Source organism: Elephas maximus, chromosome X (assembly GCF_024166365.1).
Source record: "Elephas maximus indicus isolate mEleMax1 chromosome X, mEleMax1 primary haplotype, whole genome shotgun sequence".
Classification (NCBI taxonomy): domain Eukaryota; kingdom Metazoa; phylum Chordata; class Mammalia; order Proboscidea; family Elephantidae; genus Elephas; species Elephas maximus.
Genome location: NC_064846.1, coordinates 20255350 through 20282173, shown reverse-complemented (window position 1 = coordinate 20282173; position 26824 = coordinate 20255350). Strand labels below are relative to the sequence as shown.

The 26824-nt window shown below is 46.2% G+C and overlaps 2 protein-coding genes across 4 annotated transcripts; both read left to right on the top strand.

The window, feature by feature from the left end:
* Positions 1–1033: 1033 nt before the first annotated feature.
* LOC126069068 (zinc finger protein 449) lies at positions 1034–17384 on the top strand. Of its 3 annotated transcripts, none has more exons than XM_049871999.1 (6): positions 1034–1084; positions 2284–2377; positions 3646–4086; positions 5663–5867; positions 13985–14098; positions 14298–17384. In XM_049871999.1, the coding sequence occupies exons 3-6, from the start codon at positions 3733–3735 to the stop codon at positions 15191–15193; spliced, it is 1569 nt and encodes a 522-aa protein (XP_049727956.1). In that variant the 5' UTR covers positions 1034–1084; positions 2284–2377; positions 3646–3732; the 3' UTR covers positions 15194–17384. The 3 variants fall into 3 exon arrangements, with proteins under 3 accessions (XP_049727956.1, XP_049727955.1, XP_049727957.1); XM_049871998.1 differs by lacking the exon at positions 1034–1084 and adding an exon at positions 1091–1435; XM_049872000.1 differs by lacking the exon at positions 1034–1084 and adding an exon at positions 1091–1595.
* A 5060-nt stretch (positions 17385–22444) lies between these two features.
* LOC126069066 (small integral membrane protein 10-like protein 2A) lies at positions 22445–26027 on the top strand. The gene is made up of 3 exons (XM_049871996.1): positions 22445–23117; positions 23927–24141; positions 24623–26027. Exon 1 carries the CDS (start codon positions 22571–22573, stop codon positions 22802–22804), a length of 234 nt encoding a protein of 77 aa, XP_049727953.1. The 5' UTR covers positions 22445–22570; the 3' UTR covers positions 22805–23117; positions 23927–24141; positions 24623–26027.
* Positions 26028–26824: the final 797 nt, after the last annotated feature.

Sequence of the window (26824 nt, the reverse complement as noted above, 5' to 3'; positions counted from 1 at the left end):
GGCTCCCAGAGCGCCTTGGCCAGCTGCGCCAGCTTGCGAAGGCGTCCGGGTCCTGTGCAAGGATGGCCGGCATCGCAGAAGCCGGTGGGTCCGGGGCCCCATGTCCCTGCTGAGGAGCCCAACTCTGGCCCGGGAGCAGCTGGCTCCAGCATCTTGGCCTTTGTCCAGGATGCTGCGGAGATCACCCCTGCCCGCTTCCCCCAGGGCCTCCCAGAGACGGGGCCTCACCGCCATCTCTGCTCTTGATCTTGACCTCACGCCAGAAGTCCAGGACGACAGTGTGGCGTCCACAGGCCAACTGCGCCTGCTTGGAGCAAGGTCTGGGAGTACCTCTCCCGAATGACACCATCGCATCTGATGCCCATTGGACGCGGTCTCGCTCTCAGTCCCCAACGATCAAGGAGGGAGGATGTGCATTCAGGGGCGGGACCAATGAGGACCATCGGGGGAATCCTAAAACCCGAAGAGACCCCGGGTGGGAGATAAGGTCAGAGAGGAGTGGGCGGGGTCGCTAGGTCGAAACTCAGGTCTTCAAGAGAGGAAAACAAGTAGCAAGTCCAAAGGATGGTGTGACTGTGGGCTTCCAGAGTCAGAATTACCGGGAAAGATTAAAATGCAAATACCCGAGCCCACGGGAGACTCAATATATCAGTGTCAGGGTGGGCCGGAAATGTGAATTTTGAACAAACGCCCTCAAGAAATTCTCCCCACAGATCCCAGTCAAGGCTTACTGACCCATCCTAACGAATTTAAAGGAGGTCCCACCAGCTCCGGTTCCACTAGGGCTGATGGGAAGGAGCCCTCACTTGGACTGCGCCCCAAGCCGCCCCTCCCCGTCCCTGGGGCTTTGGAGGCCGTGGGAGGAGAAAAAAAAAAAAAAAAGAAAAAACGCTTGCCTTTTCCTAAGCCGCTCCGGACACTAAGGAGGCCTGAGAGAGTTTCAGTCCCCACCTCCGTCAGCACACACGTGGGCTCGGCGGGTGGCGCAGGGCCTGCCGGGAGATGTAGTCCGTAGCTCAGCTCTGCGCCTGCGCCCTGGGCAGTTGCGGAGAGCGTGGGTGAGCCGTGGGTGCTGGCTGAGTCGGTGAGTCCCGGAGCAGCAAGGAGGGCGTGGCCGTTCCTGTGGCGCGGGCGCGAGTTGGCAGGGCTCTCTCTGCCAGCGGAGTCCGGCTACGCGAAGTGGTCGCCTCCAGCCTTAGCCCGGGTGGCGGGCACAGTAGGGAGCGGCCGGCGGCGAGCCTCTATCCGGCCGGGTCCTGGCCGCCGCTCCCGGCCCCTTGGCCGGGCCTTCCTGGGATTCCTCCAGGGCGGGTGGGCGCCCCTCGCGGCGGCAGGAGGCCACCGAAGAGCGCGCGGGACCGCGCCAGGCAGCAGCGTCCGATCTTAAACCAGATTTCCAACTTTTCCGGGACGTGTGCCGTTCGCCGTCCATCAGGTGCCGTCTCTGCGCACACTGTTGTATTCCTCGGTCCTGTGAGGGGGTTTGGAGCAGAAACCACCGGACCCGCGTGAAGGGGACTTTCAGTTCAGAGGGGCCGCTGGAAGGAGCCCTGGGAGAGTCCAATCCCTAGTGGACGTGGTCGCCGCAGGCTTGGGTCGGTGAGGGGAGGGCTGGCCAGCTGTGAGGCTGAGCGGGCTAACGGGTGGGTCCACAGCCCAGGTCGGCACAGTTCCGAGATTCCCTCAGGCGACAGTGAGGTGCCTGGGCTTAGGGAGATGGAAGCTTCGGAGGAACAAGCGATAACCTTACTCTGTGCCAGGCAAGCCGCTATTCGCTTCCATGCAATTGCAGCCAGACTGCAAATTTTATGAAGGTAGTCCCCGATTTAGTACGGGTTCCATTCCGATGACTCCGTGGTAAGTCCGTTCTGACGTAAGTCGAATCCTTTTTTTTTTTTTTTTAATAGTTTTCATTATTATTGCTTTTTATTATAATCATAACATTGAACATCTGGGAGTGAACATCTGAGAATGATAACATCAGCAAAGTATGCATTGCATCAGTATATGTAGTACATATTATTAACAAGATGTATAAAAAGAAAACTCTGGTAGTCGGTTCCTCATAACTCAAATACAGCCCACTGTGCTGTGTGTCAGCTAAGTCACTTACCCAAGGCCGTACAGCTAACGGGTAACTCAAACCTGGATGTTGCTCTGTCGCTGATGTTCATGCTACCTTCATGAGGATGAAATGGGGGCAGTGTGTTGATTTTGGATGACTAGGTGGGAAGTGAATCCTGAGTGGTGTATGTTTTGTTTTGTTTTCCTTGTTCCCTCCAGGGAAGAAGACAGAAACATAGCTGTCACAGCAAACGCAGACACAAAGGACTCATAGCACGAGGGCAGGTCCAGGCCTTGAGACTTGTTGATACATGTATGTGACCGCCTCTGTAACCTCAGATTCCCCTAAAAACATTTTGGTGTTTTCAGATATTTGAATTGTGGGAGACTATAAATTCTGACCTTATTACTGTTTTTCTCTGGCATTTACTATGTGATCTTGGACAAGTTACTCAATACTGGGAAGTCTCAAATGTCAGTTGTCTCATCTGTATTTAGAGAATAATACTAATACCCACTGGCTAATACTGGGTGATGGTTAAATGAGATAATAGATGCAGAATGCTTAGAACAATATCTAGCGCATAGTATGAACTCAGTAAATATTTGCAAAACAAATTCTTGATGGCTTGTCCTACTGCGGTGCCCTTGACTTATAGGAAAGCAGCTTGGAATGTCATTGCAGGAGCGGGGCGGGGGGGGGGGGGTGCTGGTGGTATGTGAATGTTTGCAAAACTGCAAATACTCAAGATGAGAAGACTGAGGTATTAATGATTTGCTACCCTTTCAAAACATGGCTCTACCTATGGTCCTTTGATTAAAGACTATTAAGAGGTACTTAAAGCTAGATGGACTTTTTGGATTATTCAAAAATATTGTTAGTATTGCTCCTCCATACCCTTTGAGATCTACCTATATTCAGAAAAAAACAGTACAATTGGTATTAGATGAAGTGAGGTCAAAGGCCAGCAAAACTATAGTGGTTCCTTAAGGGCAGGGATTCTTAACCTGCCATCCATGGAGTTAAAGAGCGGAACTGTCCAAAAGAACGTTCTGCGGTGATGGCTGTTGAACACCTGAGATGTGGCCTGTGTGGCTGATGAATGAATTTTTATTTTTAATAAACTTAGTCACATGGAGCTAGTGCCTACCATATTGGACAGCACAGTCTAGAAGGCCCATGGATGGATGGGCTTGGAGGTTTTGTAAACCTTTTGAAATTGAATGAGGTGTGTAGAATCGGATATGTATGTGTATTTTTCCAGGAAGTGGGTCCACAGCTTTCATCAGATTCTCAAAACCACCAAAAAGATTAAGAACTGCCATTTTAGGGCCTTCGTGAAAAGTAAGGTAAGGGAGAGAAGACCCTAGAAGAGGGTGTAATACCAAAAGGGATCCAGAATTCCCAAGTCACCATATAGAGCTGCTTGTAGAACAATGGGAACTGTGATGTGAACAAGAAATAAAGCTTAATTTGTTAAGTCACTGAGAGAAAAAAAAAAGTAAGTTAAGGAAATAAGTTAATAATGCCCTCATGTAACCACTGCTGTTTCTACTTTCTCGTATTTTTCCTGTCCTCAGCTGTAGGTGACACTCGACGATTAGAGAAACAAATCGGAATCTCGTACTGCAGTTCCCAAGTAAATTCTAAGCTTCCAGAAGGGAGCGATGGCTGTGGCCCTGGGATGTGCAATCCAGGCCTCCTTGAATCAGGGCTTCATGCTTGAAGAGTACGATACTGACTGCGAAGTCTTCCGTCAGCGCTTCAGGCAGTTCCAATACCAAGAAGCAGCCGGGCCTCATGAAGCTTTCAACAAACTCTGGGAGCTTTGCTGTCAGTGGTTGAAGCCAAAGATGCGTTCTAAAGAACAAATCTTGGAGCTGCTAGTGTTGGAGCAATTCTTAACTATTCTGCCCTCGGAGATAGAGACCTGGGTGAGGGAACACTGCCCAGAGAACAGAGAAAGAGTTGTGGCACTGATAGAAGACTTACAGAGAGAACTTGAGATACCAGAGCAGCAGGTGAGAAAAGAAGGTGGGATCTCTGTTGTCAGAGAAAAAGAAGTAGCAGAGGCAGCTGGGGCCAGCTCAGATGTCTGGTCTTTGTGTTATCCTTCAGCCCCAAGTCCGTTTCACTTTTTTCTTCTGCCAGACTCAGCATATGAGTCAGTGGTTCTCAACTCTCAGCCCCAAACCCGGTGTATAAAAGTTACTTGGTAAACTCCCCTTAACTATCTTGTAGTGAAATTCAGAGCAAACGTAACCTTTATGCATACATCAGATTAAAAACATCAATATAGTATTCCATGGCCTTGGGGCTTAATCCAGCCCAGGGCCTGTTTTTTGTACAGCCAAGAGCTAGTAATGGCTTTTACCTTTTGGACCACAAAGACAAAATATTCCTGTCTGGCCCTTTCCAGAAAAAAAACTTGACAACCCCTAAGTCAGGTAGAGTTTAGCTGGAATCTAAAGCAACAGTAAAAGGAAGCTAGTTTATTGTACGCTAATGATGTCACCCTACGGCAACCCCCGCCACCAACAATGTGTATTTCAGCATATACCTAATAAAGACCTGATGAAGTTGTCAGATGCTTACATCTCTGCCTAGAATCACCGTGAGTACAACAACCAGCAATTCAGGCTGATACAGCTCAAATACTATGAACAGTGTTGCTGCTGGTCATGTGATTTTCCAAACAAGTCTTGGTAAAATTCTGAGCAAAAAAAATAGTATAGCCTTCCTTTGGTTTTCACAGTAGTGCATTCCAGAAAATTCAAGTTATGCTAAAACTATAAAGATATTTGTATTTATATGATCAAGAGAGTGAGGTTCTTGACAGGTTCTTTGTCTGAAGTTGTTTGAGATGTGGAACAATTCTACATTGAGAATATGACTCCCATCCCTGGCCTACTAGACTCCAATAGCCTCCACCTGGCATCCATCCAAAATGTCTTGGAGGGACAGGGGGGTGGCAGTGTCCTCTGTTGAGAAGCCCCCTGTGAAAGCTTTGTCTGGGGAGGCTCCTAGCTAAGCCCAGGCCAGGATCTTTGGGAGAAGGCACACAGTGCTTTTTGGTAGGCATTAGGGGCACTGAAGTAGCTGTGAGCATCAGGGCAGGTGTCCTGCCCTAACAGGGGTCCTCCCAAGTGTTCTGCTGCCCTAGGACGAAAGGAGTTTGTGGTTTCCCACCTTTCTGTCTCTTCTGGATTTTGCTTATTAATTTAGACTTTAGCTTCATATGGTCTAAACTTGTGCTGCCGAGTACAGTAGCCGCTAGCCACTTGTAGCTCCTGAGCACTTGAAATGTGACCAGTCCACACTGACGTATGTGTAAGTGTAACATGCACAACAGAGCCCAAAGGCTTAGAATGTAAGATACCTCATTAATAATTTCTATTAATTACACATTGAATTCATGACATTGTGGATATACTGGGTTAAGTAAAACATGCTATTAAGATTGACCTCTGCTGTTTCTTTCTATTGTTTTTGTATGGCCACTAGAAAATGTAAAATTACATGTGTGGCTCCCGTTATACACCCACTGGGCAGTGCTGGTCTAGACGTCAGAGTGATGGGTTCTGTCATTTCCCCCAGGTTGGCAGGCAGGAAATGCTCTTGGAAGAACTGGCACCAGTGGGAACAGCACACATACCACCAAACATCCAACTGGAGTCACCTGAGCTCCACGTCCTGGGACCTTCCCAGGAGGCCACCGTGGCAGAGGCGTGGATCCCACAGGCAGGGCCACAGAACATGAACTATGGTGCTGTTGGTGAATGCCAGCCTTTTCCAGAGCCAGGTAAGGCAAGGGGCTTATGTGGGATTTTTTTAACTTATAAAGGATATTTATTTTTCTTATATAGAATTCATTTTTTGTGTTGAGAATATATATAACAGAGCATACATCAGTTCACCGTTTTCTACATGTACAATTCAGTGACATTGATTATATTCTTTGAGTTGTGCAACCATTCTCACCCTCCTTTTCTAATTTATTCCTTTCGCATTAACATAAACTCACTGTTCTCTAAGTTTCTTATCTAGATCTTTCAAATTATTGTTGTGAGTCTGATCTCATATAGATAGACCTCAAAAGAGCACAGTGCTCAAGGCATTCTTTACTAGTTATGCTAAACTATTGTTTGATTTTAAAAATACTTCGGGGGATATTTTTAAAGGGTTTAAGGTTTAAAGATTATCTCTGAGCAGTAGTTTTGGGGGTTCATCAAGCCTCCATGATGAATGAGAATCCAGAAAGTCTGGAGTCCATGAGAATTTGAAATTCTGTTCTACATTTTCCCCCTCGATCAGTATTCTTCTATAGAGGGAGGATAATTTTCTACTCTACTGTCAAATAATCTGAGAAGCTTGACTATATGAAGAAGAACGGCGCACCAGGATTGGAGGAAGACTCATTAACAACCTGCGTTATGCAGATGACACAATCTTGCTTGCTGAAAGTGAAGAGGATTTGAAGCACTTACTAATGAAGATCAGAGAACACAGCCTTCAGTATGAATTGCACCTCAACATAAAGAAAATAAAGATCGTCACAACTGAACCAATAAGCAACATCATGATAAATGGAGAAAAGGTTGAAGTTGTCAAGGATTTCATTTTACTTGGATTGACAGTCAACAGCCATGGAAGCAGCAGTCAGGAAATCAAAAGATGCATTGCATTGGGTAAATCTGCTGCAAAGGACCTCTTTAAAGTGTTGTAAAGCAAAGATGTTACCTTGAAGACTAAGGTGTGCCTGACCCAAGCCATGGTATTTTCAATCACATCGTATGCATGTGAAAGCTGGACAATGAATAAGGAAGACTGAAGAAGAATTGACACCTTTGAATTGTGGTATTGGCGAAGAATATTGAATATACCATGGACTGCCAAAAGAACTAACAAACCTGTCTTGGAAGAAGTGCAACCAGAATGCTCCTTAGAAGCAAGGATGGCGAGACTGCATCTTACATACTTTGGACATGTTGTCAGGAGGGATCAGTCCCTGGAGAAGGACATCATGCTTGGCAAAGTACAGGGTCAGTGGAAAAGAGGAAGACCCTCAAGATGGATTGACACAGTGGCTGCAACAATGAGCTCAAGCATAACAACGATTCTGAGGATGGCGCAGGACCAGGCAGTGTTTCATTCTGTTGTGCATAGGATGCTATGAGTCAGAACCGACTCGATGGCACCTAATAACAATAACAACATTGTCAAGTTGGTGATGATGGAATTGATATCTTGGCCAATTCAAAAGATATTTCTCATGTAGAAATTATAGGACTTGATAATTGGTCGTCAGTGGTGAGTAAGGAAGAAGAAGGGGTTAGTATAGTATCCAGGTTTCTGGCTTGTGAGCTGGGTAGTGTTAATATTATTCACTGACATAGAGAACACAGAGGAGGCGATTTAGTGAGTGAAGGTGAGTTTAGATTGGGTCATGTGGAGTTTGAAGTGCTTATGGGTCTCTGGATGGAAATGGCCAAGGTGGAATGGAGCTCAAGAGAGAGACTAGAGTTGAAGGCAGCAATTTGCAAGTCAAAGGCTTACAGAAGGTGGTTGAATTCTCAAGGGTGGTCCGGATCTAGAAGGAGAAAGCACAAGGGCCTGTAGGTATATTCATAGTAATTCTCCATGTTATTTTTCTCCTCTTAACAGCTGTGCCCGGGTAAAAAGCTCACAGATGGTATCATTTAGCAACATTAATCTTGGCTTTAATACTTTACTCTCTAAAAAAAAAAAAGCACTTGGAAATTCAGTGTATTTAACAAGGGATAGATAAAATCAATTAAACAAGTGAAAAATACAAATTTGGAGGAGAGGAAATTACCCCTTTTTCATCACTGCAAAAGTGATATGCTTTGCAGTTGTTCCTTTAAAGATTACTTAGGCGTTTACTTTTTTTTTTTCCTAATGAAAACATCCTGGATGTATTACGTGAAGCACATCCTCTTATAGGTTGAGTAGAAAACACAGGATACTGGCAGAATGAAACCATTTTAACACTGTGGGAGAAGTCACTTGATTGTGTATTAAAATTTAGAATATGTTTTTATTCCAAGAAGTTATTTTATTCCAGAAAGTTACATTGTTGGGTATATGAAATGAATACACAGACACGTACACACATATTAATTGCAAAAAAATAACTAAGGTGAAAATACCTTTTGCATTTTGGGAATATCTTAGTAAATACTTAAAGGAAAATTGCATACCTGTGGATTAACTGGAAGTCTAAGCTAAATCCTCCCCCCCGCCTTTTTTTCTTTTGGAATAAGGATAGCACAGGACTGGGCAGTGTGTCGTTCTGTTGTGTGAAACACTGTGAGTCAGAACCAACTCGAGGGCACTTAACAACTTAAATAAATCTATTTCAGTGAACTGAGTCTGAATCATTCTAACAATCATTTGTGAAGACCTTTGCCACAGATAGATGTCTGTCTGTGCAAAAGGAGCCAAGGGAGATGATCAAAACAAGACTGATTAGAGGAAATTCAGGAAAGCTTCTGTCATATGAGAATCTGCACTTTGTGAAAATAATGAGATAACCTTCAAAGAGAGGATAAACATAGAAGTCAAAAATCAAGGTCAGAGATCAAACGGAATTTGGTTATAATATTGAAAAAATATTATCATTGTCCTTCTTTACTAAAGGAAACAAGCTAAAAACAAGGTCTTGAAAATATCACATGATGAAATCTTAATAAATCAGATAATGGAAGTGTCAGAAATGAAGAAAAAAAGATTTCAGTGTTTGTAGGGCTTGCTAGCAGGAAGCCTATAAAATGTGAATAATACACAATACATTTGCCTTACAATTTAAAGTTCAAATAGCTGGCTGGGAGAAGGGTCTGAGCTGACTGTGATGCAATCTGTGAAGAATTTCATTTCTGCAATGAAAAGTGATCCAAGAAAGACATAAGCATAAAAAAAATCTTCAGCTGAACCCAGGCCAGACATTTCCAGATGTTAGAGGTAGGCAATCATATTAGAATGTCTGCAATCAGAAACAGGAAGTGCTGGCCCCAAAAATATAAAACATATCATGCTTATCTTTTGAAAATGTGAAGTTCGAAATTAGTACGCCAAAATTGGGACACATTTTTGGTTGTCAAAGCTTTGAGTTTTTTTTTTTAATTTCAATTGATGACGTTTCACTAGGAAATCATACACAAAATGTCAAAGATCATGAGAAATGAAAATTTAAAGCAAAATATAGGATATGAGAAATGAAATTTAAAGCAAAATATAAACAAATGCTTTCTGCAAAACATGAGAAGATTCTTGCAACCTAAATTTCTTCAGGTTATCCTGCTACCCCAAATAATGTACTATAATTTCCAGTCCCCCCATGTCAGGGATTGAATTATGTCCCCCCAAAAATGTGTGTATCAATTGGGCTGGGCCATGATTCCCTGGTATTGTGTGGTTTTCCTATATGTTGTAAATCCTGCCTCTATGATGTTAATGAGAGAGGATGGGCGGCAATTGTGTTAGTGAGGTAGGACTCAATCTACAAGATTGGATTGTGTCTTAAGGCAGTCTCTTGAGATAGAAAAGATAGAAGCAAGCAGAGAGTCTGGGGGACCTTATACCACCAAGAAAGCAGTGCTGGGAGCAGAGGGAGTCCTTTGAACCTGGGGTTCCTGTGCAGAGAAGCTCCTAGTCTGGGGGAAGATTGATGAGAAGGCCAACCGAGAGAGACAGCCTTCCCCTGGAGCTGAGACTCTGAATTTGGGCTTTTAGCCTACTTTACTGTGAGGAAATAAATTTCTCTGTTAAAGCTACCCACTTGTGGTATTTCTGTTATAGCAGCACTAGGTAACTAAGACACCCCACCATAATAATAATATTTCTTGATTCAGTGGAGCCTTTATGGCACACAGTTATTTGTTAATGAGGCTGTAATAAAGGTATTCCCTGAGCATGGGGTGAGGGGAACATTCATCACTGAAGCACCTTCTTTGTTAACCTCAAACTGCTTCTTCCCTCCTTGTATTAGTTATCTATTTCTCCTTAACAAATTACCCCCAAAACTTAGCAGCTTAATAAGTATTTATTTTTTCAGAGCTTCTGAGGGTTAGGAATTTGGTAGTGGTTACTGGGTGTTTCTGACTCAGAGTCCCCTCATGTGATTGCTGTCAAGATTTTAACATGGGCTGCAGTCATCTGAAGGCTTGACAAGGGCTAGAAGACCCTCTTTCAAGACGGCTGGCCACTTGGTTTATTGGCACCAGTCGCCATCAAGTCGAGTCCAATGCTCTGGCGACCCCGTGTGTGTCAGAGTAGAACTGTTTCATAGGCTTTTCAGTGGCTGGTTTTTCAGAGGTAGATTGCCATGCCTTTCTTCTGGGGCACCCCGGATGGCACTCAAACTGTCAACCTTTCAGTTAGCAGCTGAGTGTGTTAACCATTTGCACCACCCAGGAGACCTCAATTCCTCATTAAGTGGGCTTCTCCATAGGCTACCTGCGTGTCCTCAGGACATGACAGCAGGCTTCATGAGTGAGTGATCTAAAAGCATGGAGAAGGCCGCAGTGCTTTTGATGACCTAGTTACAAACCATCATTTCTGCCATATTCTATTCATCAGAAGAGAGTCACTGAGTCCAACCCATACTTAAGGAGAGGAAATTTAAGCCCCACCTTTTGAAGGGAGGAATATCAAAGAATTCGAGGGCATATTTTAAAACCACCACACACTCTATGCTTCCCTGCCCCTACTAGCCTTTTACTTTTTAAGTATTTCTTCAGTTAACTTTTTTTTCTTTGGTCAGTTAACTAACTAGGTCAAATAGAGTATACAAAAAGAAACCAAACCTGTTGCCATCGAGTCGATTCCAACTCATAGTGACCCTATAGGATAGAATAGAACTGCCCCATATGGTTTTCAAGGAGCACCTGGTGGATTTGAACTGCTGGCCTCTTGGTTAGCAGCCATAGCTCTTAACCACTGTGCCACCAGGGTTTCAAATTTCTTGGCTGTAGATACAAGATGAGTTTAATGTCCTGGGCATTGCATTATCATCACTGGGAAACTAATGTTCTAGACTGTATTCTGAGTGAAAGATATAAGACATGATTGAACTTTTCAGCCATTATTTCTTTGAATGTTTCTTTCTGTTCCTTTCTCTCCTCTCATTCTGTTATTCCTATTACTAGTATGATGGTGCACTTAATGGTTTCCCACATTTCTCTAAGGCTCCATTCATTTTTCTTCATTCTCTTGTTCTCATTTCTTCTGATCACATAATCTCTATAAATCTATGTTCAAGTTCACATATCCTTTTCTTCTGGCAGTTCGTATCTGCTGTGAAGCCACTCAATTATTTTTTTTAATTTCAGTTATTGTTCAACTCCATAATTTCCATTTGGTTCCTTATTGTAATTTCTGTCTCTTTATTGATATTCTCTGATGTGATGTTCTCATCAAACCTTTCTTAACTTCTTTGATCATGGTTTCCTGCAGTTCGTTAGCATATTTATAATGGCTTCTTTGAAATCTTTGTCTTTTTTAAATCAGACATCTGGTTGCTTTCATAATCAGTTTCTTTTGCCTGCTTTTTTCCAGTATATGGGTCATCTTTTCCTATTGACATACATGTCTCATAATTTTTTGTTGGAAACTGGAGATTTTAGATAATACGTTGTAGTAACTCTGTGTATTTGCACCCATCTCCTGGGGCATACTGTTATTTGCTTGTTTATTTAGTGACTGGCCAGATTATTTTCGTGATGTGTTCCCCCTCCTACAATGTTAAGCCTCAGGTATTGCTCCTCATTGGGCATAGCCTTGGTTATGCCCACAGCCACCTTGAGATGACAGTGGTTTTCGCAGGGCTCCTTTGACTTTCTCTTGCACTGACCAGACCCAGCTGTTAAGTTCCACTGATTGTCACCTGATTGCTCCCATGTTTTCAACAGTGACCTGGAGCATAAATTGCTGTACAGATTAATTCAATCAAATTCAGGCTCCTTTGAAAGGCTAGTTCCTGAGGTCCATTTCTGAAATTTGTTTTGACCCCGAGAGGGCTCTTGCCAGTTGTCTCTTTCTCTAGCTCTCTCCTACAAACCAGCTGTCCTATAGTTTGGCCTGTATCTCCAGAAAATCTACCAGTTGCTTTCAAGACAACATCTATTCTTTTTGAGAGGCCCCTTAATCTTGAACTTCTCCATGTTCTGTTGAAAATGAATTCAGTTTTGGGGGGAAGAGATTAGGAGCTATCTGCTTTATGGCCTGCTACTCCCCCAGGCAAAATCTCTGAGCCACGGGGCTCTGTAGCTGGTGGGGGGGAACAATGGTGCTCATATCTCTGAGTGACATTGCTGGTTTAGGAACTGAGTGCTAGGTAAGGGCGAGGGGACAGTCGCCTCAGGCCTTCTTGGCTTGCCTACCCTAGTATGGAAACTTTCAAATTGGGACAAGGAGAATTTTGGCCCTAGTGTTCTCAGTGGTGCCACATCCAAGGTAGAGCCTTAACCCCACCAGTGGATGCTGGGTGGAAAAAGGGAGCCCCTACCTCTTGGTCATACTTGCCTGGAATTTAACCTCAGTAATAGGTAGCCCCCTGGAGAAGGACATTTTGCTTTGTAAAGCAGAGGATCAGCAAAAAAAATTTTTTTAAAGACCCTCAGAGAGATGGATTGACACCATGGGCTCAAACATACCTACTATCGTGAGGATAGCACAGTATGGGGGAACATTTTATGCTGTTATACATAGGGTCTCTATGAGTCAGAGCCCACTCAACAGTAGCTAATGATGACAACAGCAACAGGTAGCTGGGGCCAGGATAAGAGATACTAACATCCTTCCTCTTCCAGGAAGATGGCCTTCTGACCGGGAACTGGGGAAAGAGGAATCCCTGTTCTCTTGACTGTACTACTCTGGATAGAAGCTTCTGTCTTGCTAAGCTTGGAGTGGGAAGAAAGGGAGAGGCCTTGATTCAAATACTTCAGACTTTTGCCATTCTTACCAAATTTTAGTAGCTTTTCTTAGACATTTCTTCATTTGCTGTATCCCCCAGGACCATTTCCAGAGGACTTTAAAAGGTTTTTTAAAAATAATTTTCACCAGACTCACTGGGGAGTGGATCCACAGAGCTCTTCACAGTGTCATGCTGGAAGTGTATCTCCTTCCTTACGTTTAAATCATACATCAGTATTTTCCAGCTCACATTTTATTGCAGAGCAGTAAACTTTTCCAGAGATGAGGAAGGAGAAGAAGGGGTGTGGAAAGGAAGATTCAAGCCATAACTGCTATCAATGAGGAGAGGAGTGGTAGGTCACAGGGGGAGAGTGAGTGGTTGAGATTTTTCCTTGTCATCTTTAGAGTGATAGAAACACTGTCAAAGAATTATTTGGGTTAAGTTCAAGATAATCCCCTTTTCAACTTCAGCTGAAAAGAACATATAAAGATTGTTTTTTGCATGTTGCCAACCCAGTTCAGTTTCCATTTTAATTTGAAAATCTCTTAACTGAAATTATTCTGGTAGCGGTTTCATAACTACTACCGTTACCTCTTTCTCCTCACTTGGTACTTAGTAACAAAGTGCTTCTCAGTTTTAATATGCCAAAACTTTAGATTTACATCATATTTTGGCTCTAATCTTTTAATTCTATTATCAAAATAAATACAGAACTGATTCAGCTCATTGACTTTAGCACAAAATGAATTCATGCACCTTCCACAGATTAGAGGAAAACAACCTGAATTGAGCACAAAAGGATATTCCTCTTATATTGGTTCTGTTCTTATATTAAAAAAAAAAAAGTGTCAGTGGCTACATGTGAGGTAATCCTAATTGAGACAGAAGTAGATATTAAGGAGCTGTTTGTCCAAGAAATCAGCCTAAACTCCGGAAAAACCTTTGGTAATCCTAACTATCCTGCTTCCCGTCTTTCTTGTGACCAGGATATCCAATACTAAAGCTTGACCTGAATTTCCCATTGGAGCATAGAGAAGAGCCATGGATGAAGGAATTACAAGCCTCCAAAGAAATGAAACAATTACATGATCCCAATATAGGTAAGTAATTATTCATTGAATACTAAGAAAGAAAAAAAAAAAAAAGAAGAATTCAGCCTTCAGCAGGGTAAAGAGCTTTGGGATTCCACTTAGGAGTTTCTGTCTTCCCACTAGTAGTTTAATGTAACTCTCTTTAGTCCCTTACTTTCTGTTTTCCTTGGAACACGGTGATACCTGAAATTTCTATTTCTTCTCTCAGGTTTTGAGATCGAGAGAGAAAATGAAGAAGATATTTCAAAACAGAATAAGCTGGAGAATATGTATCCATTTATTGTTGCTTTAGAGGGGAATGCGCTACATGGTCCCATTTTGCAAAAAGACTATGAGCCATTAGAAAATCCGTGGGAGCCCCCACCCGAGGAGCTACAGACAGATTTAACAAAGCTTGTAAATCCTCAGAACCACTCTGTAGGAGAGAAACCTGAGAGCTCCAACCTGGAAGAAGCTGTCACTCCTAGACCCCATAAGAAAAAGAATCCAGGAGAGAAACCTCACCGATGTGCGCAGTGTGGAAAATGTTTTGCTCGGAAGTCACAGCTTACTGGGCACCAGAGAATTCATTCAGGAGAAGAACCTCACAAGTGCCCCGAATGTGGGAAAAGCTTCCTTCGTAGTTCAGACCTTTACAGACACCAACGACTTCACACTGGGGAGAGACCCTATGAATGCACTGTATGTAAAAAGCGATTCACTCGAAGGTCACACCTTATAGGGCACCAGAGAACCCATTCTGAAGAAGAAACATATAAATGCCTTGAGTGTGGGAAAAGTTTTTGTCATGGATCTAGTCTTAAAAGACATCTGAAAACTCATTCAGGTGAAAAACCTCATAGATGTCACAGTTGTGGGAAAAGTTTTATTCGACTGACGGCTCTTACTTTGCACCAGAGAACTCACACAGAAGAGAGACCTTTTAAATGTAATTACTGTGGGAAAAGCTTTAGACAGAGACCAAGCCTTGTTATTCATTTAAGAATTCATACAGGGGAGAAGCCGTATAAGTGTAGTCATTGTTCCAAAAGCTTCAGACAGAGAGCAGGTCTTATTATGCACCAAGTCACTCACTTTAGGGAAGATTTCTTTAAGAATTGTTGAGGGAAACAGGTCCTACAGAAGTTAACACTAACTCATAAAAGTCTTAACCTGCAAGAGCCTATTTGTCCTGGAAGGACAGTTTTTTTTTTGTTGTTGTTTTTTGTTTTTGTTTTGGCTATTTTTAAAACTCATTTTCCAAGGCATATGGGTTTTAGAGTATCCACCTACTCTTACAACTCTCCCGGATTTGATTTTTACTCTGTCTCCACAACTTTTTTTTTTATTATAATAAAAATTTTTGTGTACTAAGCCAACCATATCATAGGTGTAAGCATAAAACATATAAATGATGACATTCCTTTCAGGTCTAGGGTCAATATAATGGATTATCTCAGTAACCATGTCTATCTGACATATTTATTTTAGCAGTATCAAAATTACTTTGCTGCGTCATTATTAAAGATGGATATATTAGTTCAAGGCATTAGGATATGCCCTAGGTGGAAAGCTAGGAAACAATGAAATTGGTCAAACTATAAAAATGTGTCAGGAACATAAGAATGAAGGGGATGACATTTACCTAGTAAGGACTGTGTTATTGAAATTTTTTGTGTTTAAGAAAATCTAATTTTTAACATTTACTTTGGAGTGTTAGAAAATTTGCTATCATGCTTAGTTGGCAGTCTGTGGTGATGCTGCTTAGAGCTGAGTATTTGGTGATTTATTTTGTTCACAGAATAAATAAGGTATATGCAAGAATCCAGAAACCCTGGTGGCGTAGTGGTTAAGTGCTATGGCTGCTAACCAAAGGGTTGGCAGTTTGAATCCGCCAGGTGCTCCTTGGAAACTCTATGGGGCAGTTCAACTCTGTCCTACAGGGTCGCTATGAGTCGAAATCGACTCAACGGCACTGGGTTTGGGTTTTTTTGGTATGGAAGAATCCACTTGACAGCTGACGTAGAATCTGATTTAATTTAGATTGACCGATGAATTGGTATCCATTGCTTTTCAGTCTTTTTTGCTATTCAGTCAGTGTCTCGCAGAGCATTTAAAATTGTATCCTTCCTTTAAATCAGCCTCTTGCAGAATATGAGCCATTGAACACTTAGTTCTGCAAATAAGTTTGGGAAATGCTTTGTGTTGTCTCTCCTTTGTAGATTCACAGTGCACATCAGCATGTGAGAGTCTTTGAGAGGTCCTCCAGTAAAGGAACAAAAACACAAATACCTTTTTGAGTCAATATTTCCTAAACTTATTTGACTCCAGAACTCTTTTTCATGTATACCCGGAAGTAGTGTTCTGCAAATATTCCTTGGAACACAACTGTCTCAAACAAATATTTCTGTAGCCACCAATATAGACTCATTGTTCCCAAGCCTATTTATCTTCAGTTATTTCAAGAAGTCATCAAAAAATTCTTTAAACAACCATATATGTCTTTTATGTAATACACACAATCACTTTAGGGAGGTGAGGGTCACTAAATCAGATAATCTGTACATTGCCCAGTGATTCTCAACCTCTTTGAATTTTACTTAAAATTATACACACACACACACACACACCCCTTATCTAAATGTTCTCATTATATAAATGTTCTCATATACTCATGTTAAATTTTCTTTCAGTGAGGGAAGAATTCTTTGTCCATTAGAGCTGTTATTATGTGAAAATATTTATAGAGCCTGGCTTCTTGTAAAATAAAATAGGATATCCAAGTATTTTCTCTTCATGAAAATATCCAGCCATCCTTTCCTTAAACTAGAATCAGGGGAAGTGTATCTCTTCTATTCTATTGAAGTTGTTGGAAGTAATATTCAGTATATGTATTTGTTGGGTATCTGCTGTGTACCTAACTAAACCTGTTCTAGGCTTAATGGAAGCTGGTAAAGAAACAAGTTATGTGTCAGGCTCATAAAGTTATTATAATATCTTTAGTTAAACAAGAGTTGGGAAACATGGAGAACAATGCAAAAGAGTTTATAATTAAGTGCCAAATCATACCAAGTGCTGGAGCCAGGATTCTTGTCATCCAGGTCCCTGTATGATGCTGCTATATTTCTAGGGTTAAAATTGGGATCCCAGTAGCAATAAGCATGTAACATGGGAGGAGTCTGAATGTAGAAATGAAAATGCTGAATGTAATGGCTTTTCTTTTTTGTGAAATTGCACTCAAACCAGAACAGTGCCTTAGAATGGATATGCCCAACTGCTCTGTATCTATGCAATAGTTTAATAAAGTGGATATGTATATGCCCTTCCTGCTTCAGTCTCATTAATTAATTCTTTGAATAACTTAGAACTGCTCTCCTGAACTGTGGCGGCAAGCACTGCAGTTGACTCCTGCCCCTACCTCAAGTCAGAATCACTTTATTCTGCGCAACGATGGTGCTGTGTTTATACACTATTCTGTATTTAATACAGTCCATTTTAGCTAGGAGGATTAACCGCAAGTATGGTATGAGTGGCAACCTCCCAATCCGTATCATAAACACACGTGACTGGGTTTTTTTACAGGGTAGAGGGCATCTTTTATCTCTTCATCCATTACAGTGCCCTGTATATACTAAGCATTAATAAATACGTGTGCCTTTCAAACAAGAAACTTGTGAAACAGTTCTCGGAAACTGGTAACATAGAACATTGCATGGATATGCCTAATTATACTTCTGAGCATTTCAAAAACATCAGGGCAAGAACCAGTACCCACCTAATAAGTACAATGAAAATTAAATGAAGTATATTTAAGTGCAGGCCAAACATATAGTAAGCTTTCAATAAATATCGGCATATTTTATTTTAATTCTTTGTTTAACGATAAAAGCATTTGTTTGTTCTAAGGTGCCATCGAGTCAGTTCCAACTCATAGCAACCCTATGTACAACGGAATGAAACACTGCCTGGTCCTGTGTCACCCTCACAGTCGGTGTGATTGAGCCCATTGTTGCAGCCACTGTGTCAATCCATCTCTTTGAGGGTCTTCCTCTTTTTCACTGACCCTCTGCCAAGCGTGATGTCCTTTCCAGGGGCTGGTCCTTCCTGATAACACATCCAAAGTATGTGAGATGTAGTCTCGCCATCCTTGCTTCTAAGGAGCATTCTGGCTGTACTGCTTCCAAGACAGATTTGTTCATTCTTCATTCTTCTGGTGGTCCATGGTATATTCAATACTCTTTGCCAACACCATAATTCAAAAGCATCAATTCTTCTTGGGTCTTCCTTATTCATTGTCCAGCTTTCACATGCATGTGAGCTGAGTGAAAACTTCATGGTGTGGGTCAGGCGCACCTTAGTCCTTAAAGTGACATCTTTGCTTTTTAACACTTTAAAGAGGTCCTTTGCAGCAGATTTGTCCAATGCAATGCATCATTTCATTTCTTAACTACCGTTTCCATGGGTGTTGATTGTAGATTCAAGTAAAATGAAATCCTTAACAACTTCAATCTTTTCTCCGTTTATCATGATGTTGCTTATGGGTCCAGTTGTGAGGATTTTTGTTTTCTTTATCTTGGGGTGCAATCCATGCTCAAGGCTGTGGTCTTTGATCTTCATCAGTAAGTGCTTCAAGTCCTCTTCACTTTCAGCAGGCAAGGTTGTGTCATCTGCATAACACAGGTTGTTAGTGAGTCTTCCTCCAATCATGATGCCCCATTCTTCATATAGTCCAGCTTCTGGGATTATTTGCTCAGCATACAGATTGAATAGGTATGGTGAAAGGATACAATCCTGATGCACACATTTCCTGACTTAAATCAGGCGTATCCCCTTGTTCTGTTCAAACGACTCACTCTTGATCTATGTACAGGTTTCTCATGAGCACTTTTAAAGCTATGAAATTTTCTATAAGTCTAGCTTTGATCACATTTCATAATTTTTACGTATAATGTTCTCATTGATGAGTTCCAAATCACTTGTTATTGCAGTTTTTATTTTAATTCCTCTTTGACACAAGAGTTGTACAATATTGGCATTTTCCTCTTAATTTTTATTTTACTGCACTGTGATTAGAAAATGATGTTTATCCTATTTCTGCTTTTAAAGTTCATTTAGGTTTTCTTGAAGACTGACATTAAATAAAAGTTGGTAAGAATCATAAACCAAATTCAAACCCACTGACATCACTGAGTCAATTCAGACTCAGCAGCCCTATAGGAAAGAGTAGAACTGCCCCATAGGGTTTCCAAGGCTGTAATTTTTTTTCCCTTTATATCTGTTTTTTTTTAATTAACTTTTATTGAGCTTCAAGTGAACGTTTACAAATCCAATCAGTCTGTCACATATAAGTTTATATACATCTTACTCCTTACTCCCACTTGCTCTCCCCCTAATGAGTCAGCCCTTCCAGTCTCTCCTTTCGTGACAATTTTGCCAGCTTCCAACTCTCTCTATCCTCCCATCCCCCCTCCAGACAGGAGATGCCAACACAGTCTCAAGTGTCCGCCTGATATAATTAGCTCACTCTTCATCAGCATCTCTCTCCCACCCACTGTCCAGTCCCTTTCATGTCTGATGAATTGTCTTCGGGGATGGTTCCCGTCCTGTGCCAACAGAAGGTTTGGGGACCGTGACCGCCGGGATTCCTTAGTCACATCCAGACCATTAAGTATGGTCTTTTTATGAGAATTTGGGGTCTGCATCCCACTTATCTCCTGCTCCCTCGGGGGTTCTCTATTGTGCTCCCTGTCAGGGCAGTCATCGATTGTGGCCGGGCACCAACTAGTTCTTCTGGTCTCAGGATGATGTAGGTCTCTGGTTCATGTGGCCCTCTCTGTCTCTTGGGCTCTTAGTTGTTGTGTGACCTTGGTGTTCTTCATTCTCCTTTGATCCAGGTGGGTTGAGACCAGTTGATGCATCTTAGATGGCCGCTTGTTAGCTTTTAAGACCCCAGACGCCACATTTCAAAGTGGGATGCAGAATCTTTTCATAATAGAATTATTTTGCCAATTGACTTAGAAGTCCCCTTAAACCATGGTCCCCAAACCCCCACCCTTGCTCCGCTGACCTTTGAAGTATTCAGTTTATCCCGGAAGCTTCTTTGCTTTTGGTCCAGTCCAGTCCAGTTGAGCTGACCTTCCATGTATTGAGTGTTGTCCTTCCCTTCACCTAAAGCAGTTCTTTTCAGCTAATTAATCAGTAAAAAAAACCCTCTCCCTCCCTCCCTCCCTCCCCCTCCCCGTAACCACAAAAGTATGTGTTCTTCTCAGTTTATACTATTTCTCAAGGTCTTATAATAGTGGTCTTATACAATATTTGTCCTTTTGCCTCTGACTGATTTCGCTCAGCATAATGCCTTCCAGGTTCTTCCATGTTATGAAGTGTTTCACAGATTCGTCACTGTTCTTTATCGATGCGTAGTATTCCATTGTGTGAATATACCACAATTTATTTACCCATTCATCCATAGATGGACACCTTGGTTGCTTCCAGCTTTTTGCTATTGTAAACAGAGCTGCAATAAACATGGGTGTGCATATATCTGTTTGTGTGAAGGCTCTTGTTTCTCTAGGGTATATTCCAAGGAGTGGGATTTCTGGGTTGTATGGTAAGGCTGTAATTTTTATGGACGCAAACTGTCATATCTTTGTCCTACAGAGCAGCTGGGTGGTTCGAACCACCCACCTTTTGGTTAGCAGCTGAATGCTTAAACACTGTGCCACCAGGGCTCCTAAAGTATCCTAGAGACTATAGAAAATAAGGGCCCTATTTATTTGTAGGGCACAAATACAATATTGTACTTCCCAATTGGATCTGGTTTGGTTTAGTTCACATAGAATAAAGATTAGATGAAACCGCGAAAGAACTTTTTAAGCATTCTAGCAAGAAAGGCCCAAACAATGCTAAATGAAACCCTGAAAACACCCTGTGCAGTATCCAGGGTAAACAGTGATTAAGAAGGGGGGTGGGGTGGGAGTGCTTGGAAATCACTATTGGGTAAAAAAAGGACAACGGGCAATGCACCAAAAATTCCTTATCAGTGCCACCAATAAAGAAATATACATCACCAGCAAACATACCAGAAAGAAAAGAAATTCGGGTGCTTGGTGGCACTGAAGACAGTGGGAGGGGTGGGGGGCCTGAGGAATGGGCAGGGCCTTCCAGTAGGCAATCTGAACAGAACCAAGATAGCAGTCCAGACCCTCAGGCCCTCGACTCCCCCCCCGCCCCGCCCCGCAAAAAAAGCCATCCCCTGGCGGCAGTGGGTGGGTGAAGCACTACCTTCCAATCAGGAGGCGGGGCTGTGTCAGCAAATACAGGTCCTCCCCTGGGCAGGAGGCTGGAATATGCCTGTTGGGGCGGATTCTGTGAGCGGGTGGCGGGGCTGTGGAAACGGGGGTGAGTCCTGTGGGCAGGGCTGTCTCAGTGACCGCCTCCCTGTTGCACCTGGAAGGGGGTGGAGCTATGCTGGGACCAGCTGCTCGAAGAACCTGAGAGGGTCTGCGCTGAGGCGGTAGGGGCAGATTCTGTGGACGGCGCAGCAGCCATCTCTGCGGTGCCTGGAAGGGGGCTGAGTTAGGAAGGGGACCAGACACTCAGAGAGCCAGCGAGGGGCAAGGCTGAGGCAGTGGAGTTGGTGGAGCTGAGGCAGTGGGGGAAGACCCCATGGGAGGGGCTTTGTCAGCCACCTCAGCTCCTTGGTACCTGGAAGGGGCGGAGCTATGCTGGGGGGCGGTCTCTCAGGGGAATGGAGAGGGGCGGGGCTGAGGCTGCAGGGGAGGGTCACGTGGGCGGGGCAGGAGGAGAGGGGAGGGATGGGGCCGAGGCGACAGGGGCGTGACCTATAAGCTGGGATTCGTAAGGGGACACAACTCTAAGGCACCTGGAAGGAGGCGGAGCTACACTGGGGGCAGCCGCTCTGGAGTCAGCGAGGGGCGGGGCTGAGACGGCGGGGGCGGGCCCCATGGGAGGGGCTGAGGCGGTGTGGGCAGGTCCTGTGAGCAGGGGTGGGGCTGAGGTGGTGGGGGCGTAGCCCATGGGCGGGGTTTTGTCTGCTTCAGCAACTGTATGCCGCTTGGGATGGGGTGAAGCTATGCTGGGGATGGGTCATATAAAAAAAATTTTTTTTTTTTATGGGCGGTGCAACTCTGGCACCGGGAAGGGGGCGGAGCTATGATGTGGGCAGCCAATCAGGAAGCAGGTGAGAGGCGGGGCTGAGGCGGTGGGGCGGGCCTCATGGGCGGGGTTTTGCTGGCCTCCGCAGCTCTGTGGTGCCTTGAAGCGGGGGGGAGGTGCTATGATGGGGGCGGCAGCGCCGGGAGCCGGCGAGGGGCGGGACTGAGGCGGCGGGGCCGCCCTTTAGAGGTTGAGGAGGGGCTGTGGCGGCGGCCCCAGCTGGCGAGGGACGCAGGCGAGGCTGCGGGCAGGGAGGTAGGGAGGGTGCCGCCGGCTCCGCGCGGCTCCCGCTGCTCGCGCTCCCGGGGGTCGGCGGGGCCTGCGCCCATGGCTGCGTCGGCGGCCCTGTCCGCGGCGGCGGCGGCGGCCCTATCGGGCCTGGCAGTGCGGCTGTCACGCTCGGTCGCGGCCCGCGGCTCCTACGGCGCCTTCTGCAAGGGGCTGACGCGCACGCTGCTCACCTTCTTCGACCTGGCCTGGCGGCTGCGCATGAACTTCCCCTACTTCTACGTGCTGGCCTCGGTGATGTTCAACGTGCGCCTGCAGGTGCGCATCGAGTGAGCCAGGGGGCCGGGCTGGGGTCGCACGTCCCCCCGCCCGCCACGGCCCGGGTCGCCGCATGAAGGACAGCGCGGCCGCCGCAGAGGGAGGAGGGAGACGGGCCCGGCCCGCGACTGTGGCCCCGGCGAGAGGACGGCCACCGAGCCCTGCCTGACTGCGCACAGGTGCTGCTGTCACTGCGCCATCGCACGGAAACTCACACGGGCCTGCTCATCGGCGACCTGTTGCCTCACGGAGGCAAAAAAAAAAAAAAAAAAAAAAGCGCCCTTTTGGAGAAAACAGCAAGTTGATTAGACTGGTCCAGACGCAAAAGGTAGGAGGGAGAGGCTGGATGGAACTGGGGTGGAGAGAGGCGGTGACAATGAATCTAGACCGCAAGGCCCTGGGTGGTTTGGGCGAAACACACATGGAAGGTGGCCTGCAAAGCGGCATGGGGAGCAGCGAGCGAGGAAAGAAAGGCAAGGCCAGTGCCTTGTCCCTACTTCCGTCGAGTGACTCTGAAATGGGGTGAGGGGCGGCGGCATCAGCCTCGGGAGGGTCAGCCTGCAGCGGAGGGATGCGGCTTCCCTGTCGCCCGCGGCCCAGTCCCCTCCCCTTTTCCCCAGAGGCCCCATGGTGTCATCTGAACTGGAGGGAATGACAGCGGAGGCGGAGGCAGATAGGAAGGATGGTCTGTTCTTGGCCAGACCCCAGGTCTGCCCCCTTCGCGGCCCTGGCCCCTAACGAAGCAGCCTCCTGCCCTGTCTTTGGGTCAGGGCACTGGGCTCTGCTTGTGCCTACTGCCACTTTTGCTGCCCCCCCCCACCTGAGGGCACCCCCAAAGCTCTGTTTTTGGAGACTGGGGAGAGAGGGAAAGACTGCCCCTCGCTGGCACATTTTGCTGTTCCTGCATCTCAGCACACTCCCAGTGCCACAGAAGTCCACCCTCTGACGTGGACAGCCCACTGTGGGCCTGAGGAGGAGGGAGGGGAGGCTCTCCGTGGCCAGACAGCAGCCTCAGGCTGGGGTCAGCGGGCAGAGAGGAGGTGAAGGAGTAGAGGGCTGGAGGGGCAGCACTTGGGGACACAAGGACCTCTCTGGGTGGGAGGCAGTGCTGAGTCTCCATCTCTTTCTCTCTTTCAGGAATGGGGGTGTGTAGGTGGTGACCCGCCCCTGCTCTGCCTGGTCAAGACTGCCAAATCCCTGCAGGACTCCCCTGGCCCTGAGGCTGCCTGAGGAGCAGCTGAGTGGAGGCCTGACAGAGACGTCCACAGAGGCCCAGCAAGCAGAGGCCGGGGTGGGGCTGCCCCGTGGTCCAGTTCTGGCTGGGAACTTGCCTCTTGTCACATAGATAGGAGGTAGGGAGCAGAATCTGTCTCTAGGCCTGCATGCCCCCACTCCCCTCCCCAGGCTTCTCCAAGACCTGGCACCTTCGGGGATGGGGGAGGGGAACACAGGGTTCCCAGAGGCCCTAGAGAGAAAGGAGTCCAGGGCTAGGGGACCTGGGATCTTGCTTTCCTTGGGGTGGGATGGAAGGTCACAGGGAGGACCAGGAGGACAGTCTGAGCTGAGAAGGGCAACAGGAGAGATGAGTCCCAGAACCCCCTTGGGAACCAAGGGCCTCACCCCGAGTCTAGTCTCCCCACCCCACCCCACACTTGACCAAGGGCTCCTCAGTAGTTGGGTGGCACAAACCATGTAACTTAAGTGGTGGTGGGTTTGGGGGGGGGTTTGTGGCTAGGCTCCTGGGGACATACTGTAACCAGAAAGGTGAAGGAATAAACCCAGGGTGGGATGGGGTTGGGACCCGTGGCATGACCTCTGTCTCTCTGTCCCCAGGCTTGGCTCCCACCCCCAGAATCACGCTGGAGAATGTCGTCCACATGGCCTCGTCCTGGTGCTGGAGGCTCTGGGTGTGCTGCTAACTGGCATTCCAAACCAGCAGGGGGGAGCAGGGAGCAGCCCTGGCCTCCCACCTCTCCCCCCACCCACACCTCTGGCACTGGTTGCTTGTAGCCCAAGTACTCAGAGGCCCTGGGATTGGAAACTGCAGTAACCTGGTCAGCCCAGGGACAGAGAGGTCTAGTGTCACCATCTTCCCTCCTCAGCTGCGCAGCTGGAGATGAGGGCCTGGAAGAAGACTTCTGCCTGCCTCAGCCCAGCCTCTGCAGTCCCCACAGCCAGGGCCCGATGGCTTCCGTCCTTGTGCCAAGCCTCCTAGCAGCTCCCGATCCAGGTGGCGCCTCTTACCCCCCCCATCCCTCCCCACGCAGGACCACTCTGGGTGCTTGGCAACCTGCCATTTCCATTCACAGATGTCAGGGGATGGGCAGCCTCGATAGAGAAGAGCCACACAGGGCTGAGGAGGAGTGAGAGGCCTCCTGGGTCTGACCCACAGATGTGGCCCTTTCAGACCCAGGCCTCCTCCTCTGGGTGACGATCCTCAGGTCCAGCCTCTTCCTGGGCCAACCTGAAAGGAAGAGTCCTGAGAGTGGCAAGCAGGAGGCCCTGCAGGCTGCGTGTCTGGTGGGGATGGAGCTGTTTGCAGCATGAGCTCCCTGTACAAGGAGCGGACTGGGGCCTAGCACACCCCTTTCCCTCCAGGAGAAATATGTGGCAGAGCTCGAGGGTCCCTGCCCTCAGCTCTCAGAGACCCCCCCACCCTTGCAGGAAGCCCCACCCCTGCACAGGAGTCCAGGACCTGGCCCTGGCCTTGGCTGTGGTGTCTTGGCTCATATTGGCTAGGGGAGGGGCAGGGACAGGGATTAGCTTGTTAGCACCTTGTTTCTGCCCCCTGCTCTCTTACCGTTTTGGCTTGGGCAGTTCCAGTGCTTCTGCTTGTTCTCCTCTGCTTTCTCCTGTGCCCTGGGCCCTGGCTGCCTGAGGGGCTCACAGTGCACTTTATTTATTTGCAGCCTGTTTCCCAGGGGTTTCAGACTTAACGTTCTGAATAAGACGACTTTTGTTTTTCTTTGTATGATTAACTCTGTACTGGTCAGCACAACCCAGTCGGAGAAATGTTCTTGTTTCTGCTCTTGTCAAATCTCGTTGACTCTTAAAAAAAGAGTCCTCGAATTCAAGTAAAATACAATAAAAACTAGGCCTCCTGTTTCTGGTTGATGCAGTAGCCCCGGAGGAAGGGGAGGGGCTTGTGGTGAGCTCACCTTATCTGAGGGCCATGACCTGGGGGAGGCGAAGGTGGGTTCTTGGGGCTGTGCCCTGGACAAGGGGGTGGCTGGAGCAGTAAAACGGTGTTTGTTCAGAAGAAGCTCTGAGACCTGACTCAACTGGGACCCTGCCCTAGGAGAAGAAGGCAGCAGAGGCCAGCCCTGAGGTGCAAGCTAATACCTAAGTCCTTTGTTCAAACAACCTAATACAAAAGTCCTTTCTTCCATTTTAGAGGCTGGTTTTAAAAAGTGTTAATTCTTTTGAACCCTGAGGGTGGGCGAGGGTGAACTGAAGTGAAATAGCCAGTCTGAGAACCCTCCGCAGCTGTAGGTGGTAAAGGCCCCATTGGCTCCCTGATGTCCCTGTTGGTGCTGAGTTGTAGAGAAGGCAAACTGCCAGGCCCTGGGCACCTTGCTTCCCTTTCCCTCACCTTAGCCCCCAGCTCAGGTCCATCAGAGGCCCACTCCCAGTGGCTTCTTGAAGAAGCCCAACCAGGAACTCCTGGCTGGGACAGTGGTGAGGGTTGGCAAGCAGACGAGAAGGCTGGTAAGAAGCCGGGGGTGTGGGCAGCGGGGGCCAGGATGTGCGCCCCAGAAGGGAGGCCTCCTTGAGGACACAGGGTTGTGATCAGAGGAGCCCAGCCTGGGGTGAGGGACCCCCAGGAGTCAGCAATAGTGGTGATGGCCTGTGGCACTGCCATGACAGAGGGATGGACCCTGGCCCTGCCAGGGTGCATTTTCACAAATAAAATTAGGAATATACTAACTTGAAACCTGCTTTCCCCCTTCATGTTTAACTTTCTATGTTATTCATTATGTTTCTCCATCAAAAGCTGCCTGGTGTTCCCTTCTAGGAAAGTGTCACCATGCATTT